The sequence below is a fragment of the Nelumbo lutea genome, chromosome 6 (assembly GCF_056320005.1).
Source record: "Nelumbo lutea isolate HS-2025 chromosome 6, American lotus-T2T, whole genome shotgun sequence".
NCBI classification, from domain to species: domain Eukaryota; kingdom Viridiplantae; phylum Streptophyta; class Magnoliopsida; order Proteales; family Nelumbonaceae; genus Nelumbo; species Nelumbo lutea.
The window spans coordinates 63,876,900-63,896,213 of record NC_142689.1 but is presented as its reverse complement, the minus strand read 5'-3'; the positions used below and the strand labels follow the sequence as shown (position 1 = coordinate 63,896,213).

At 37.1% G+C, this 19,314-nt stretch overlaps 1 protein-coding gene across 1 annotated transcript in view; it reads left to right on the top strand.

The window, feature by feature from the left end:
* LOC148849251 (tRNA synthetase class II (D, K and N) family protein) overlaps positions 1–16,965 on the top strand; it is a 29,082-nt gene extending 12,117 nt beyond the window's left edge. Inside the window, exons 6-15 of the mRNA XM_088951084.1 lie at positions 3,253–3,344; positions 3,644–3,764; positions 3,889–4,011; positions 7,845–8,040; positions 8,117–8,304; positions 8,403–8,474; positions 9,102–9,200; positions 9,330–9,410; positions 15,762–15,819; positions 16,525–16,965. Coding sequence (XP_088807210.1) covers positions 3,253–3,344; positions 3,644–3,764; positions 3,889–4,011; positions 7,845–8,040; positions 8,117–8,304; positions 8,403–8,474; positions 9,102–9,200; positions 9,330–9,410; positions 15,762–15,819; positions 16,525–16,688 — 1,194 coding nt within the window. The 3' untranslated portion in view covers positions 16,689–16,965. The remainder of the gene's footprint in view (positions 1–3,252; positions 3,345–3,643; positions 3,765–3,888; positions 4,012–7,844; positions 8,041–8,116; positions 8,305–8,402; positions 8,475–9,101; positions 9,201–9,329; positions 9,411–15,761; positions 15,820–16,524) is intronic.
* Positions 16,966–19,314: the final 2,349 nt, after the last annotated feature.

Sequence of the window (19,314 nt, the reverse complement as noted above, 5' to 3'; positions counted from 1 at the left end):
CCATCCCATATTTCCTTAGTTGTATTTGCCCATAAAAGGTTTTTACTTACATGGAGCAGCATGAAATTACACAGCCAATTCATCACCATATAGTTCTCCCGTACCCACCGGGAGCTGTTAGTTTCGGGTTACACTTCTTCACCAGCGATATACCCTAACTTCCCACGAGCACCAATGGCCATCTTTGCAGATTGTGACCATTCTAAGTAATTCGAACCATCCAACTTAACTGTAGTAATGGTCCCGGCCTCGAAAAGGTCTCTAACACCTCCCACTGGTCCTATTTCATTCCTGGGCTTGTTTTCAACTCCGTGACCATCCATACTTCTCAAAAGGTGCAAAGAAAATTACTATAATATGCAAGAAGATCAGATGAAACACATTTGGAACCAACGACACCTTTCTAGTGCCCTAGATGGTCCTCCCACAAAAGATTCCTTTTCTGCGGGACAGGATAGGAGAGAGAAGAGGCAACCGCTCTCTCTAGAAACCTCCAAATCAGGCAGGATTTGTACCACCCTCTACAGAAAACTCAAAGGAACCCTAAAAAATTAGGGCGCCACTTCCTAGGTCAAAATTGAAGAGTCCAACAGAAATAGGACTCTCCCCCTTTCTCCAGTTTTTCCTGATTTTGATGAGAAACCCTAGACCAGCTACAGGGCAAAACAGATTCACCAAAAAATCCAAAAACTGGGCTTACCTGAGATCTTTGATCAGCCTCTTAAATCACCATGCAATCAGCTGATCTAGGGCTGCATGAGTAAACAGCTTAAGGAACCTTCGGCCTTGCTCTAATACCAAGTAGAAATCACTGTTTGTAAATCAGGATGATTTCCTTGTGAAGAGAAAAAAAAAGAAGATGAAGAGTTTCAGCAGTAGAGAAGAAAAGAGAGGAAAGGAAGAGTGGGATGTTAACCAGAATTGAATTAGTTCTGGCCGCCAACCCCTCATTATATTTTATACTTAACTTAAAAGAATGAAAGATTACAAGAATGCCCTTAGTAGGGTGGCTACTAAAGTAGCTGAACAGTCACAACTTAAAAACATAAGCTAATGGGCCTAAGGCCCAACAACTTCCTAACTTAACAACTTAAAATAAGAACGAAACAACTGGGCCCAATAACTAGAAATCAGCCCAACCCAACAAGGGGATTTATTAAAATTTGGGAGGATGTTTGGGTTGGTTCTTACCCTCTAAAGGATCTCTTCCCACACACATACTCAGTTTCTTTTTGCAAAAATGAATGTATTTCAAATTTCATTGTTCCTCCTTTCCTCCCAGTGGATTATAATCGAGACTTTGGCTTTTGTAGAGGGTTAAGGGATGATGAATTGAGTTGTCTAGATTTGCTTCAATTACTTCAAAATGCATCTTGCTAATCCAGATAAGCATATTGGGACCCTCACCCTAAGGGTTTGTTTTCATGTGCTTCTTTTTTCAAGTCTCTGTGTAATTCTTTGCCTTCTCCTTTGTTTCCCTTGAAAGAGTTTAGGTGCAAACCCATTCCACTAAAATAAGAGCTTTCTGTTGGGAAGTAGTTCATGGAAAGATCAATACTTTGGAAATGCTACAGAAGAGGAGACCCAATTTATGTCTCTCTCCAAACTGGTGTGTTTCGTACATATTTGATAATGGGAGTTGCTTTCATTTACTAATATCCCGTTCCTTTATTGCAGATATTTGGAATTGGTTTGTTTCCTTTTTGGGTGCAGGTGGTCCTTACCAATGAAGGCTAACGTGCTGTTTGATCCTTCTATGTGTACATGGCCAAAAAAGAAGGGAGAACAATGTGGAGGTGTGTTAGAGCAGCCTTGGTTTGGACAATCTGGAAGAGGAGAAATGTGAGAATATTCTTTGAGAAGGAAAGAAGCAAGAGATAAGGGATTGTGTGTTGATTAGGGTGATCCACTGGTTCAAATCTTTGGACCTGTTTTCTCAGTTTTCCCCTGATGATATTTGGAGGAACTGGGAAGTAGTTGCAAGAAGTTCTTCAAGAAAGGAAAGAGCAAGTGTTGTATGGTAACTTCCGCTCCATCTGAAGGCTATGTGAAGTTGAATTTTGATGGGAGTAGCGGGGGTAATCCAGGACCTGCTGGTATAGGAGGGGTTTTGTGAGATATGGAAGGTAAATTGATAGCCTTGTTTTCTGGCCCGGTGGGGTTTGGGGATTCTCTCAAGGCAGAACTGCTTGTGGCTTTACAGGGAGTACAGATTGCTAATGAATTGAATATAGCCAATGTGGTGATTGAAGGGGACCTAAAATTGGTGGTGGGTTGGCTAAAGGATCCAGAGTCTGTAATATGATGATATTAGGGGTGAGATAAAAAAATTCAAATGGATCACCAAGAATATGAACTTGAGGATACAATGGCTGAGGAGATTGGTAAATAGGCTAGCGGATACTCTAACCAAGCAAGGGGTGAATAGGCTGTCTTTGTTTTGGGCTCACTTGTAATGTTTTTTGTTTTGTTTATAGAGAGGTAGCATCTCGTGCCTCTCTAAGGGATGCTTGTAATGGTTATACTTTCAGCCTTAATAAAATTTAAAATCATTTATCAATAATAAAATTTAAAATAATTTATCAATAAAAAAGGGAAAACATGATTACATTTCATATATTTTCATCTCATGTATTCTTTGTGATCAAAATCCTTGCTTTTATGCTCAATGCATATGTCAACTGCAATTCTTCACTGCCTCCTCATCCTTGACACTTGAATAAACAGTCTACTTTATTGGATTAGAACCCCAAATTTTCATTTCAGCATCAGCATCCCAAGCACAGGAAGATCCCATCTTCCTCTGTGGAAGGGTTGCTATAATATTGATTCATAGATGTATGCTTGATCGAAGGGCCATTACTTGGTGCAATGGTGAAGTCATAGGCTGATAAGTGTGGGAATATGGGCTTTGAGTCTGAAAATGGCCACTTCTTGCTATAAAATTCTGAAGGTTAAGTCTTTATCCAGTCAACTCCTTCCAAGACTCTGGATAGCTGGGACAAGCATTAGGGGATGGTTCCTTTATGTATGCTTAATCCACATGAAACTGTATGCAATTGAATTATTGAAATTTCAACTGAGATCTTTTATTAAGGGATATTTTTTGATGACCAAATTAACAAAATAACTATTTATTAACCAAAGAAGGGTTTACATTTGAATGATGTAAACTCTTCCTCTTTGGTTTTGTCAATTTAGTCATAAAAATATGTATCTTGCTGGTCTGATATACTTTTATGTCTTTTGAAGCCAGGAATGTTCTATGCTCTACCCCAAAGTCCACAGTTGTATAAACAAATGTTGATGGTCTCTGGGTTTGACAAGTATTATCAGATAGCAAGGTAATCTTTTGTTATGGGAGGCTTCTCTTTAGCTCTCCAGTACATGTTTTAGATTCTGGCTATATCACTGCATGTAGCAGAATGATTTTCTGTGTGGGATGACCATGAAGGAATGAACCAGTAAAAATATTCTCTGGTTTCCTTCAACCATAGTTTGGGAAATGCTCTAACTTCAAATTGAATAAAGAGAACACATGTTTTCAGAAGGAATGACATTATCATTTCTTTTGAGCTGTGATCACATAATCCCTATTAAGTATGTGCTAAAGTTCATTATTTTTTGCTTTGTCTTTCTGCAGATGTTTCCGAGATGAAGATCTAAGAGCAGATAGACAGCCTGAATTCACACAGCTAGATATGGAATTGGCTTTTACTCCTATAGAAGACATGCTAAGGCTTAATGAAGATTTGATAAGACATGTAATTTACCTTTCATTTACTTTTTACCTCTGAAATTTGAATCAGTCTAATGTTTGCCAGATCCTTGCAGATCCCTTGGTTTTTCTACTTAATGAGGCCTAATTTGAAAATTTATATATTTCAGATATTTCAAGAGATTAAAGGTATCCAGCTTCCAATCCCTTTTCCTAGGCTTACTTATGCTGAAGCAATGAGTCGATATGGATCAGACAAGCCAGATCTTCGTTTTGCTCTTGAATTGAAAGATGTAAAGCCTCTTCCTCAATGCATCTAATATATTTCCTGTTAAGATTCTAATGGATTTTCTACTTGTGCAAAACATGCTTATTATATGATCTATTTGCAAAATATATGCACAAGATCCTTCTACTCAAGCCAATTTACATGGTCCCTTTTTCATTTGTTGGTCAATCTGGAATGAAGGAAACTACAGAACACTGGGTGTATAGCGGGATATAATACAAGGATCTTGTGTTAACCTCTGGTCTTTTTCCCTCCCTACATATATATATATATATCTATATATATATGAAATGCTTTTGATTGCTTATCAAAAATGTCATCCTTCGACAAATAAGGTGGATTTAGAATTTATTATATTTACTGTAGAACACAACCCTAATTTCTTCAGAGTTCCACACTCATTTTCTGACCTTGTATGCTTTTGGGGTAATGTCAAACTTGTTATGCTTCATTCATAATATCAGTTGCAAGTTTTCTATGGTAGGCTAGTTCGTTGCTGTTTCTTGTATTTGGTATGCTGGGATCTCTCTTTCTGATTGATTCTAAATAATGCAAGAGATTCTATGGCATAGTATATACGGATGTCCCCAAAGAGTAAATCCAATAAAAAAACCTCAAAGCATTTTCCATGCCTAAGATTTTTTTTGCTTTATATTTAATTCTAATACTCGGAATGGGCAAATATATTATGTGCAGTATTATTTTCAATGATACAACTTTTTTTTATAACACTGACTAGGCATGCTTCTTTTTTACTTATAGTTAACTACATAGATGAACTGATTAACTTTTATTTTATTATAAAAGATATGATGCATATGAAAAGTTTTTTTTTTGTTAAAAATATAGAAAGTTACTATTCCAAAAAATTGCAGATTGACGTCAAAAGTTATATTTGAGTTAAAAGAAAATGTAGTCTATAATGGCCAAAGTTCAGAATTTTGTTCATGTGGATAGATTTTACCTAGGGGAAGAAAATATCCTTGGGATATATATGTACATGTAATTTAAAAGAGTAGAAGATTTGGCGCATCGGAGAAGGATCAAGAAAATTTTGAATTAAATGGGTAGAGCCCAATTTGGGCTACTATGGACTTACATGTATAGCAGCAAATATTGTAGTGGTCTCACTTGCTAGGAAAGGGGTTAACAGGAAAAATTGTACTGGGAGTCACCATGTAGTCAAATTTCCTTACAAAAACAGAGGGTGTTAGGTAGCAAGTTTTGTACATAATGTTCTTTTATCTCAATGAATAAAATTTCCAGCTGAGCCCAGAACAGATGTATTCTTTGTTCCCCTTTCTTAGCATCTATCCGCCAAGCTGTTGGAAATTCTCCTCACCCATCTCACACGAATTGACATGTCCTTTGAGAACCATTTAAATCTTCTGAGTTCATTTCTCAACTGTCATGTCACCCCCTCCCTTCTGCAGCCATTTTATCACAGTTTTCGAGTCTCCCTCGATGATCAGTCTGCTAATACCTAGCTCTTTTGCCTTTTCAACCCCATATACTGCAGCCAGAAACTCTGATCTTGCCACATCACCCTGTCCCACAGGACCGGAGAATAGAGCAATGATGTTTCCATCAACATCTCTAATGGCCCCCCATGCCTGAGGGACCCGGATTACCCACACAACTCCCATCCAAGTTCAGCTTCGTCCAGCCATCTAATGGGGGAGACCATGTCTCAACAGATTTCTGTCTTGTAGATGAAGAGGCAGCAATAACTCCATGTTTTTTGCTGAGTATGCCACTTTCAATATTATTGTTTCAATCAAGGCTTCCTTGCTTTTTCTCTTTCAAATATTCTTGCATTTCTCTCCTCCCAAGCAGTCCACAATGGTGCTGCTCTAGTACACCTCCACAGGATCCTACCTTTCCTTTTAGTGCAACTAATGCTAGTAGGGCTAAACAAGCTATCCAGCCTGTCAGGAGAAGACCACCTGCAACCAAAGAGGGTAACAAACCAATTCCAAATAAAGCTAACAAAAGGGCAAAATATTAGAAGATGAAGTGCAGTCTCACCATTCAACTTACACAGGACACACCAGTTAGGGGACAAACACCAATTTGGTCTTCTTCTTTGAAATCGATCATAGGTATTAATGCAACTACGAAACACTTCCCAACAGAAAATACTGACTTTAGGGGGAATGGGAGAGTACCAAATTTCCTTGACTGGGAAAGGAGAAGAGGTGGCTACCAAAGAATGTAACAAGGATCTTCCCCATCTATTTTCATTTAGTTGAATGAGTAACACCTTCCCTCTGCGAGTGTGCTTATGTTCCTTTACGATCCCTTTTTGATCTTTTATCGCCTCTCAAAGAAAGTCTCCCATCCATGTTGTCTCCTCTACAGTCAGCGAGATTCTCAACCAAGCACCTATTCCTCTCTCAGTCACCACTAGTATGCCATCTTGGTTAAACAAAGTTGAATCAAACTTGAAGGTTTTTTATCTGATTGCTACTAATTGTCACATCATCTTTTCCTTATCAGAAAACTGCCGGTTGTTGTTCAGTTGCAGTAGAATTCCGCCAGTGGTTGGCACATCTCCTCGTTAATCAAGATTTTTGAAAATCATTCCCTAAGGAACTTGCCAACATGCTCAGGTCTGTTGTATGTAAGTTTGGTGGCTTCTATAGATCTAAATGTGACATGCCGCATGCCACATTATAATCTAGTCATAAACAACATCATCATAGATCCTTATCCAAAGTCAGATTAAATTGATACTATAATCGTGGCCATCCATTCCATAGACCTCTTTCTACAGTAAAAAGTAATGCTTATACATTCAATTTCGTTTATTTTGATTGGGACATCTGTACAAGGAATAATTCTTTTATTATTGGCAACAAAAAACAGGTTAAATAAGAAAAGTCAAGTACAACATGAGGTTGTGAGATTACAAATTCATATAGAAATGTTGAGCATAGCCCCTGCCATCTCTCCCAAAATGAACTTGTTAAAATTGAGCCCGAAAGGCCAAAACAGCTGCTGACCAGTCATCCTTTGTTTTGCTAACCCATCAGCGAAACTGTTGGCTGATCTTTGAACCCACAGTATTTATAGTTTCTTATTTCTGAAACCAAATAAATCTTCTGATTTAATTTCTTGTTTATTGTAATAATTCCATCAGTCAAGCTCATTAACCACTATCCAGTAGAAAAAAATGTCTATAAACTGAGCTAGTGTGATTGACATTACCTAGTCCAATCCATTTAAATCTTCCCAATGGATGATTCAATCCATTTCCAACCTGCAAAGTAAACTGGTGGGTTTGGGTGAGGTGCAACTGGATGGGTTGGGTTAGAAGTTGCCACCTTTAAAGAATACTAGGAAACTCGCAATGGAACTCCAGAAATTCTTAAGTATTATTAAACACTTGGGTGACAACAAACTATAGACAAACCAAACTATGAATAGCAAGTAAAAAGATTGGGGGATTAGCATAGGTATTGTCATGATGGCTAAAAGATATGTTATACCACGCTGATGGAGGTCTGGCATCTAAGGAAAAAGATATTTCTGCCATGGGTGAAAGAGGGAGGCTAACTATGGGGTGTGGCTGGATTGCATCTACCTCGATCATCCATGAAGAGGGAGAAATTAAAGAGGATGTTAACCATAGAATACTAGCAGGGTGGTTGAACTGGAGCACGATGTGCAAAAGGAGGTTTACCATGTGGTGTGTCTGTATAGTGTTGCCACCTCTAGGACCTTGCCACTGCTTTATGGCTAAACAAGAACTAGGAAATAATCAATTTAGTGTTCTTAAGTACATTCCTTTTGGATACATGTTCCTCAAAATTTTTTGTTAATACGAAAATGCAGGTCTCTGTTATTTTCTCAGATTCCACCTTCAAGGTTTTTGCTGATAGCTTAGCAAGTGGTGGTATTATCAAGGCACTGTGTGTTCCTTCGGGTGCAAAAAGATTTTCAAACACTGCTCTCAAGAAAGGTGAAATCTACAATGAAGCAATCAAATCAGGAGCAAAGGGTTTGCCCTTCCTTAGGGTCTTGGATGATGGTAAAAGAGATATCCTCTTCTTTTTCTCTTTTTATGAATGTGACTTCCACACTTAACATGTTCAAATCTCATTTAGGAGAGATTGAGGGGATTCCTGCTTTGGCATCGAGTTTAGATTTCAAAAATAGAGAGGAACTGCTGAGGCAATGCTCTGCGAGATCAGGTGATCTTATCTTGTTTGCTGTTGGTCATCACACATCAGTTAATAAGACCCTTGACCGGCTTAGAACTTTCTTGGGCCATGAGCTGGGGTTGATTGACCATGTAAGTTGCTAGATGACCTTTGCAATTGAGATTCATTTGATTCACATTCTCTCTCTCTCTCTCAAATATGAGTTGGTTGTTTGATATGTGATGTCTAGTCAGCACATTCAATTCTGTGGGTAACCGATTTTCCAATGTTTGAGTGGAACAGCACTGAGCAGAGGCTTGAGGTGCGTTTTTCAGTTCCCTTTTCTGGAAGTTTAGCCAAATTCATTTTAAATCTCACCTTTTATGGACAAATGTAGTCCCTAATTCAGAAATTTTCACAATGCCTGGTTGATGAATTTGGTTCTTACTATTTTAGGCATTCAATATGGACCATGCCACAGATTGTCTTGCTAATTATTTCCTCATGAAGTATTTATTTTGATCAATTTATTTCCTCATGAAGTTAAAATAATCTATTTGATGTGCAATACCATTGACTTCCACCATTGCAGGGCTTCTGGAAAATGAGTCATACTAATACCACTGAACAAAATGATGCTATCCTTTTTCTTTCTTTTTTTATCTTTCTTCATCATCAGAATTCAGAAATACTGTGTTAAAATGACTGGATTCCTCATTGGTTTATGGAAAAAGAACTACTTAGCTTTTCTTAGGATGGTTATCTTCAGCTGGTGTCTCGCCAAAAACAAGAATGGGAAGTAGCTCCAAATCAAGCAATTTTATTACTTTTTTGGAATGATGACTGCTGCCATGAATTTTCACATTTATGTGTTTACATGGATTCTTGGGATGAAAGACGTAATTGATGCTCCTGGTTCGGCTCATGATATGATCTGTAATTGATGCAGGCCTTGCACCATCCTTTCACTGCACCAAACCCTGATGACCTGCAAGACCTTTCTACTGCCCGTGCTTTGGCTTATGACATGGTCTATAATGGAGTAGAGGTATTTATCTGTATCTCTGTCAATGTTTTGCTCAAAACCTGATACCCAAGCTGCTCTTAAAAGCTCATCTTGAAAATAGAAAATTTTTTAAGTTGTATGTGCTTTGTCATGTTCCTGTGACATTATCAGATTGGTGGAGGGAGTCTTAGAATACATAAGCGTGAGCTCCAAGAAAAGGTCTTCGAAATGGTTGGTATCACCCCTAAACAGGTGAGGCCTTTCAGCTCTTTGTACTCTGTTTAAGTACTTCTTTAATGATTGCAACAGATTTGTCATTTTCCATCACATTAAATATATACTAACATGTTTTTTACTTGTTCGATGCGATATATGGATACTGAAGCTTTATTCCCTACAATACACGTTTTCCTCACAAACTAAAAGTTTAATTTGAACTCACTAACTACTAAACTAAAATAAATAAAACTTTAACAGAAGTTACTAGATTCATGGATAACTCAGCAGGTAAGGTTATGTGGTCAAACTTCGACTTTGACTACTGACCATTGTTGACAATTCTCAATGTCCAGAAATTGAAAGGCAGTTTGATGAAGACCATCCATTTGTCTGATCAGCCTGATATTTAATGCTCTCTTTTGCATTCCTTGAACTTCAATATCCAAAATTCAGTTCAATCCAATGGTTGGATTGAGAAAAATTGAATCTGCAGCTACTACTGGAAAGTTGGACTGTTAACTTTGATAGTCCCCTCTTACAACCTTCTCCTAAGTTTTCTACTTTTGATTGAATTCTTGATGTTCTAATTCTATGGGCAACAACCGCTTTAATTTTTCTTGTTATGGATTATTGATCCAAGGTATCAATTGTGGCTACTTTGGGTTATCTCTTGATCGTGTTTCTTTTTTTTCTGATAAATAACTTTAAAATTTTATTAGAAAGATATCAATATATAGATGCAGTACAAGCATCCCAAGGAGAGGAGTGGGATGCAACCTGTCACATATTTAAAGCATTTAGACAACAGATCAAATTACAAATAGCCCAGTACAGATAATTCATATTTATCCCTTGCTTGGCTAGAGTACCTGCAATAATATTAGCCAATCTTCTAACCCATTGAATCCTCGAGGTCATTCTGTTAGTTAGCCATTTAAGTTTCTTTATAGTAGAAAGTGCAGAACTCCAATCTGATTTGAAACCTGTGATAGAAAATAGAGAGAGAAGAAGATTCTGCAGAGAAAAGAAGAGAGAATTTGAAAAGAATGGGAGAAAGCCAAAATCAGATCTGGCTGCCCCTTTCATTATCTTATATACTCATAAAAAAATCTGAATACAATAACAAGTATACCCTTAGTAAGTTGGCTACTACTAAAAAACATAAGAAAGCACTCTTAACAAAACATAAACTAATGGGCCTTGGGCCCAATAACTCTAAACTAAACTCTATAAACAAAAAGCAAGTGTTATCAGCCCAATCTCAACATTTATCTCATCGCTGTTCCAATTTACAGAATCCGACTTCTTTACAGAATCTGACTTCTTTACCCCTAAACTAAACTCCCACTACTAGTTTGGAGTCGCCTTCAATAACTGACTTGTCCAAGTTGCACTCTTTAACTCTTGTACCCCTTGAATTGCTGCAAGAATTTCAGCCCTGATCAATGCAACAACATGACTGTCCTTATTTCTAAGAGCACTCCCACTCCAGAAGTGCCTGTGTTGCATTGGCTGCACCATCAAAATTTAATTTAATATATTCTTGGGGAGGTGCCGAAACAGAACTGCCCTTCAAAGCGATCTGATTTCTTTCCTAATCCAAAAAAAAAAAAAAAATCTAGCATTCTTCTCTTCCCAGATAGACCAGATCAAAGCTGCCATTGTACACCTCCACATGATTCTGCCCCTTCTTCTAGGCTACAGAAAGGTAGCTGGATCAAAAAGCCTGTTTACCTCCGTCGGCAAGTTCTATTTGCATCCAAACAAAGAAAAAAGCCAATCCTAAATACCTGCAACAAAAGGACAAGAGATTGGTAGGTGATAATAACTCTCCCTATTGGCTTTACAGAGTATACGTCAATTTGGGGACAAAGGGTTTTGTACCCTGATCATCTTTTTTTTTTTTTTTTCTCGATTGGAAACAGTAACTTTTAATAAAACAATATATAAAAGCATACAATGTCAACCACTCACAGCATGAGTGTTGACCACATATTGTATCTCAAGGTTTACAACACAGCCCAAAGAAAAGGTTCCCCCTAAGGGTCCTGCTTTGCCAAAGTATCACCGAAACCATTGGCTGACTTCTTTGTCCAATTGAAAAGTACTGTGACTACCCTTGCTAAGCAAAAAATATCTCTTATTGCAGCCATCCTTTTAACAGTTTGGAGTCTCCCTACACCTCAAAATTTTGAATTCCCCATTGCTTGGCCAGCCTCAAACCTTGAAGAAAGGCCATAATCTCAGCTCTTAATGAATCTCCCACTCCTATTGGGCCAGAGTATAGTGCTATTAGCCTGCCCCCCCATCTCTGAATGCTCCCCCAACTCCAGAGGGCCTTGGGTTGCCCAAAGAGCTTCCATCAAAGTTCAATTCTATCCTTTGTAGTGCTGTGGATGACCATTGAGCCTGAACCACGTTCCTTGTACTTAAGAACTTGAACTACCAACCATCCTCAACTGAATAATCTTTGAATGATTCAGTTGATTTCAGCCAATGTATGACCCTAATAAGTATGCAGTCAATGAATTTCTCCTTAGATCTCTCTAACCCTTGGAAGATTCTATTATTCCTCTTGTGGCTCTCCACATCCCCTGCCCCTTCTCTTTGGTAGTCTGAAAAAACTTGGTTCAAAAAGGCTTGCCACATCCAAAGGAGGGGTCCACCTGCAACCAAAGAGAGGAAAACAAATTCCAAACAAAAGAAGCAAAAGGACAAGATAATAATAGGTGTGTAATTGTCTCAACACAGCGCAAGCAAAGACAACAAACATCTCCTGATCATCTTTCTTAATTGTACCTTCATTGTTACTACTATTTTTAAAAAATTGCATTACATATATTTGTATTAGTCCAACTTAATCTTAAAACTTTTTAATTTTAAAGCATCTTTCCATCATTTTAACTTTGCATTCAACCTATTTTTAGTTTCATTAATCCATACTACATTAGCATAAAACAACATACACCATTGTATCTCCTCTTATAAATGTCTAGTTTGTTCATTTATAACAAATGCAAAAAAGAAAAAGAAAGAGTGAGTGCTAACCCTCGGTAAGAACTCATTGTGATTAACTCTCTTATCACACCAATGGGAGTTCTCACACTTATTACTGTCCCCCATACATATCTTAATGAAATCAATATGCTTGAAGTCCTTTTCTTTCACAAAACTCCCTAGTCCCCACATGACGTTTCTAGAGACCTTGCCATGTATTTTCGTTTTTTAATTAATTAGTTAATACTAACTAGGGATCATCTCTCTGTTCCCTAAAATTTCTCCATTAATCTATCAATCATCAAAGCCTTATCTTGTTTCACCAATCCATTCTGTTTAATGTCATATCCATTGTTAAATGATTGTCTGCTTAAATTTCTTACTACTTTTACACATGTACTTTTTGGTTTACCCCTTGCCCTTCTAGCCCCTTCAACTTGTAGCAAATCACTCCTATGGTCAATTTCCATAGCATGAACTCAAATAGGTTATAGGAATATACAAAAACTAGTTGTTGAAGGGGATTCAAAGCTGGTTACAGAAGGATAGTGGACTTTGGAAATTTGCTAATGAGAGAAGGGAGATTAAATGGCTAACTAGGGGGCTGGAAATCCAGTTTCAGTGGGTGAAGAGAATAGAAAATGCATTTGCAGATACTTTGGCAAAGCCGGGGGTGGGAAGGGATCAAATATTTTGGGCTGTATTGTAAGTCTTTTTATTGTTCTCTTGGGGAGAGTTAAGTCATTTTATCTCTCTCCGGAGTGCTGTAATTATATTCTCCATTAATATAATGAGAATTTGTTATTGATAAAAATAAAAACTCAAATAGGTTATAGGCTTTCTAGTACATCAGTTTCATATCTTAATCACCCTCTCCCAAGGTCTCATGGATAGAATAGTTGTTTGATGGTATCTCTCTTGTTTTTACATTCAACCTACCGTTGAAAGCAAATAATAATATCTAGAGGTTACTCTTTTTTCAGTATAAAGGATTATACTGTCTTGCAAGATGTGAAATCGTTTGAAGATCCTACTGGGATCCATGATATTAAACATTACATTGTATGGGTAGCTGGATATAGACTTTACTAGAGCCCAACTATTAACCAACCTTGAGGTCCTACTGCAGGCCCAAACTGGGATCCTGTGATGGTAATCTGGAGTTTAGTGGCAGCAATCTTCATTGATCGACCTGGCCATGAGCCCTAGATTCATTCTATTAGGGCACTTATCTGTTTCTTTAAGTTACATTTGCTAGTGGTTGTGTTATTAACATTTATTATCTGCCTTATTCCACCTTAGGACCAGTGGCAGCAGTCATATTCCCTCATTCTGTCCTGTATAAGACTGTTTTATAGGCAAGAAACTCAACTTAAGGACAATGGGTTCTAGAACCTGAGGTGCATGGTGCAAGGCAAGGTACATGCCTGAATGAATGAAGTTCCGCTTTTGAAGAAGGGGGAGGTCAAAATAAATAGTTAAAAAAACCAATTAGCTTAACTTGTTAGAAGCATCGTGTTTATTCCCATGTCTTTAAGCTGGGACTTTGGATTTCGTAGGAGATTAAGGGATGGTGAGCTGATTTGTCACTGAGCTACTTCATTTACTTGAGTCAGTTTGTTTGGACCCCACATCTTCTGATCAAAGAGTTTGGACTCCTCTTCCAAAAGGTACATTTACTTGTGCTTCTTTTCTAAAATCCCTCAGTTCCAACCCCAATTCTCGAGTGTTCCCCTTTAAAGAAGTTTGGGTGCGACCTATTCCTCTAAAAATTGTTGTTTTCTGTTGGGAAGTCTACTACGGGAAGATCAATACTTTGGAAAATTTGCAGAAAAAGAGACCCTTTCTTTTTCTTTCCCCGAACTGGTGTTCCTTGTGTAAGGCCCAGAATGAAGACTGTTTCCATTTGCTGATCTCCTGCTCCTTTGCTACAGCCTTATGGATTTGGAGCTTTAGTTTATTTGGAGGTAGGTGGTCTCTGCCATCTGTGTGAGTTTGTTATTTAACCCATCTATTTTTGCATGGCACACTAGAAGAGGCAAGTTCATGTGGAAATGTATCAGAGTAGCCACCTTATGGACTCTCTGGGAGGAAAGGAATGCAAGAGTCTTCTTAGAGAAGGAAAGAAGCTTGGATGAAGTGAAGGACTGTATTCTAACAAGAGCATTACATTGGCTGAAAACCTTGGATATATTTGCTGATTTCTCTTTTGATGACTTGTGGAGGATTTGGTTAGTAATAGCTAATACTTATACAAAGAAGAATAGAAGTTTGTTAGAATGGGATCCACCTTTAGAAGGTGTCATCAAGTTAAATTTCGATGGGAACAACCAAGGTAACCCTGGGCCTTCAGGTATAGGGGGTGTCCTGAGGAATAAGGATAGCAACATCATCTCCTTATTCTCAGGACTGGTGGGAGTGGGGGACTCTACAAGGGCAGAAATACTAGCTGCTGTACAAGGAATTCAAATCGCTGATTAGCTTGGGGTGGAACATCTCCTAGTTGAAGGGGACTCTCAGGTGGTAACAAGGTGGCTTCTAAACCCAGATGCTACCATTTGGGGCTACAAAGACCTCATCAAAAAAGTAAAGTGGTTAACCAGTAATATGAGAGTTGAGGTAAAATGGGTAAGCAGGTCAGCTAAACTGTGGATGATTCTTTGGCCAAACAGGGGGTTTCCAGGGAGGATCTTTTTTGTGCTACATTATAACTTGTTCTAGTATATTGGAAAGTTGTACTTAACTAGCTTGGAGAGGTTGCATCTTGTGCTCTCCTTGGGGACATTGTACTATTTATCATTGCTGATTAATAAATTTCTTTCAATTATCAAAAAAATTCCTACATAGGCTAAACGACTAAACTGTTTAAACTCTAAAGCTTCATAGATACAATACCATATAATAAATTACCCATTCAGCATCAAATTCAAGGTTAGTTCATCAAAACATGACAACAACCAGGTGAGGCATTGCTAGGTTCAAGTGAGGTCCACGTTCACCTAAGAAAATGGGCCTAGGCTGCCTACTCTGTGATCCTAGGTGGTACACCTTTTAAAGTGCTGGGTATTAATGACTAACATCTTTTCTCACTATGTGAAAACAAGTGGTTTGTTTATTTCCACATTATTTAAATATAATTGGATGTGTTTTATGGTTAAAACTTTAATACCAATTGTTCAGGGCTGTGTTTTTTGAAATTGTGTTGTTTTTTGTGAATCCCTATTTATTTATTATTTATTGATAATTTCCCTATTTATTTGATAATGTTTCAGTCGAGTTGTTTTTTACTTTGTTGAGACTTATGATCATGGGATTGAAGATGCTATCTTTTAAGAAGACAGTTTTTAGAGATTTTAACAAATAAGGTAGATGGTGTTTTCTGTGCAGGCTGAAGAAAAATTTGGGTATCTTCTTGAGGCTTTGGACATGGGAGCTCCTCCTCATGGTATGGAGTATATTAATCCTGTCTTAAATTTATTGTACTAATGTTTAAGAGTTCAAACATGATAGCAAGGGTCGAGACCAATGTTTGTGATCCCTTATTGACCTGGCTGGTTGAACCATTTGACTTATCACCCAGAGTAGAAGATAGGTCCATACTCCAAACCTGGAAATATGCAAATAACTATCGACTTTGGTAGAAAAGCCATCAACCCAAATGGTTAAACCGGTAAACTATTCATTTCAAAATAATAAAATAATATCATTAGTTTATAATGTATGTTAGCATATATAAGTTCAAAAGCAAAAATAAGAAATAAACAGAATAGAACTGAGAAGACCAAGATTTGATAGAGACAGAAATGGGAGTTTTGGGTTTAGCCAGACAAGGAGTAAACAAATTCAGTTGATCAGTTGTACTGAGGACTGACTGCCCAAAGTGGGATTTAAAAGGAAATTAGGAGAGGAGGGGTGCTAGCAGGGGCTAGGCCAAAATTGGGTGTGTTACATTACCTCTTGTACTTCATTCTTTTATGCATGCCCAATAAAATCTTAACCGTTGCAGATCAAAAAATATGGACGGACCACAACGTCCCTTACAAAATTTACTTTCTTTATAGGTCCACAGGTTATCTGTCTTTTTATTACACCTCTTGTTTTTCTAACTGGCAAAACTAAAAGATGCATTTTTTTTTTTCCTTTTTTGCAGGGGGAATTGCTTATGGGTTGGACCGTTTAGTGATGCTGTTGGCAGGAGCCAATTCTATACGAGATGTTATAGCTTTCCCAAAGACTACAACTGCCCAGTGCGCCTTAACTCGGGCCCCCTCAGAGGTTGATCCCCAGCAGCTGAAAGACCTCTCGCTTTCCTAGCCAATGACATCTTCGCTGTTTTTATTTTTCCTCATTTTGTGTATTTATTTATGTACTTGATTAATGTTAGTCTCTTCTATAAAAATAGGTTGAAATCTTCACTGTTAACAATCTCCCAAGTCCTGCCTACTTGTGATGTTTATTTATTATTTTTTTGGTAGATCCTGTAATGTTTTTTTAGAGCTTGGCATATTTGCGGGAGGATGAGTTGATGTAATAATTTCTATATTTGATCAACGAATTTTGATGAAAGATAAGTTAATGTTTTCATGCTGAAGATGATGATTCTATCCCAAATCGTTGTATTGCAAATTCACGCGTCACGCCTTCACCAGAGTCCAGGGATTTAACTGTATATGAAGATTGTTATGTTATTGCTATTGGAAGTATTTTCCCAGTCGTAAGCTTTTTTTTGCTGTAATTTCCCCAGTCGTAAGTTGATGATAACGTTTTTAATCTGGATTGCCGCGGTGACGCCTTGACGGGACCTGCCCAAAATAGATAAAAAAAACAAAAACAAAGCAAAGCATATGTTATATCAAATGGATCCGCTCCAATGAACACTCACCAGGCAAATACATACTCTGGCTATCGGCCTGCTGTTGCTTTTCTTTTGACGAGCAACTATGAATGGCTAACGGGCGGGGCTGGGTTGTGCATACCCCATCCCCGACCATGAGCTTAATATGGGACTGTTTATGATGCGAGAAAAATTTACAATAGGAAACGTGGTTTAAGATAGGGGATCTGAAGGATATCAGGCTCAAAAAACTGATTTATAATAGAAAATTTAATGCTTGACCTTTAGGCTGCCATTTGTTCTTAATCATTTTATCTTTTTTTTTTTCCCTTTCATCTCTCTCTCTCCCTCTCTCCTCTTTTTCATACTCTTTACATCTATCAATCAATGTGAATTATGTTTCTTCACTGATTATGAAGGATTTTACACTACATGTTAGAGAATCAACAAATAAATACTCAACCCAACTGATTCTAAATATCGATACGCCTGATACGCCAGTAGGGGTATATCAATACTTTTTTTTATTTTTTCAAAACCGGTTTAGGGGGAGGTTTAAGGCTCCTCCACCCCCTGAACCAGTCAGAACCCTGATACAATATCAGGGTGCTGCTGAAACAATATGTATCGGACAATACGTGCCGATACGTGTCGATACTTTGAACAGTGGATTGGAGCATATAATCTGTCTTAGTGTTTTTCACTTCTTTCTTTTTCAACATTCTGCAAATATTTTTCTATTATTTCCTCTCACTCTTAACTGCCCAAGCTTCTTCATTGCTCTCATTCCTTTCTTTCCTTTTTCTTTTTTTTTTCTCACTTTTCTTTATCTATCTTTCTATTCTCTTTTCCTCCTTTTCCTTTTCTATTTTTTTTTGCCCTACAAAATGCACCCCATGAATTTGACTAGTTTGTCAAAGAAAAGGTATCTATGCCTCAGCTCAACTGAGCTAATTAATGGATTTTAAGCCTCATACCACATCCCCAATCATGAGCTTAATATTGTAAAATAAAGCTACCAATCAAGTGGTATTCATCAAAATTTACAAGGTGCTTTGATTGGTTAGAACTCAAAATTAGGGAATATTTAAACCTAAACTGAGCTCGAGCATTGAAGTTATCAATTGACCAACTCTAAAAAATGTGGCCAAGCAAGTTGACGAGTTTGGAATTACCAATTGAAGTTTCTCCTCCATCTTTAGTTAAGAGAGGTGGATCTAGACTTTGTTCACTTATAATATTGATACTAGCAGGGACCCATGTGATGCATGTGATTTATCAAGGGAAAGTGAAAAAATTGAAACTTATAACTAAGGAAAGAATGCATGTTGTTTAAAACAATTAATCTTTATTTCAATAATTCATTACAAAAATGATTTACTAATTTGGATTAATTATATTAATAATTTAAAAAAAATAATAAAGCATTTTAAATTACTAAATAAAATAATTATTTTTTCATATTATTTGTTAGTGTTCTATTTTATTTCTTTTGCTTTATCAATAGTTAAATGTTACAATATTTTGTGAACAGTTATGGGGGATCAATGGGTTACCCCCATTGTGTAGCCAATGAACCAAAAATATAAAATATCTCGAGCCAGGTTTTGATAGTGTATTAACAGTTTTTAAGCTTGGTCGGCCTAGCCTGGCTCACACCATGGGCGTAATAATATTTTTCTGGGCTTAGGACATGGACATGCTTACTTGTGTTAGTTATAAAACTATGATTTTTTACAAATTAAATTTTTTACTTAATTTTAGTCTATTATAAAATTATATAGCATTTCTATCTATATATTAATATAAAGTTTGTTATCTAAATATTATATAATAATATTTACCATTCATGCATATAAGCTCCAAGGTTGAGTTTAGGGGTTGCTTATATTTGGCCCTATCCAACTTGATACACAATTTGAACCCAATAATCTTAGATTTGGATGTTAGAACTTATATCTTATTAATAATCGGATTGGATAAGGATTTAAGCCTATCTAATCTGATTAAAATTTGCATCGAATAAGGAATTATTATTTTATATATGTAGTATAACTATGTATAAATTTCAAATGTAGATGTGGATCTAGAGATTAAATAGTTAGA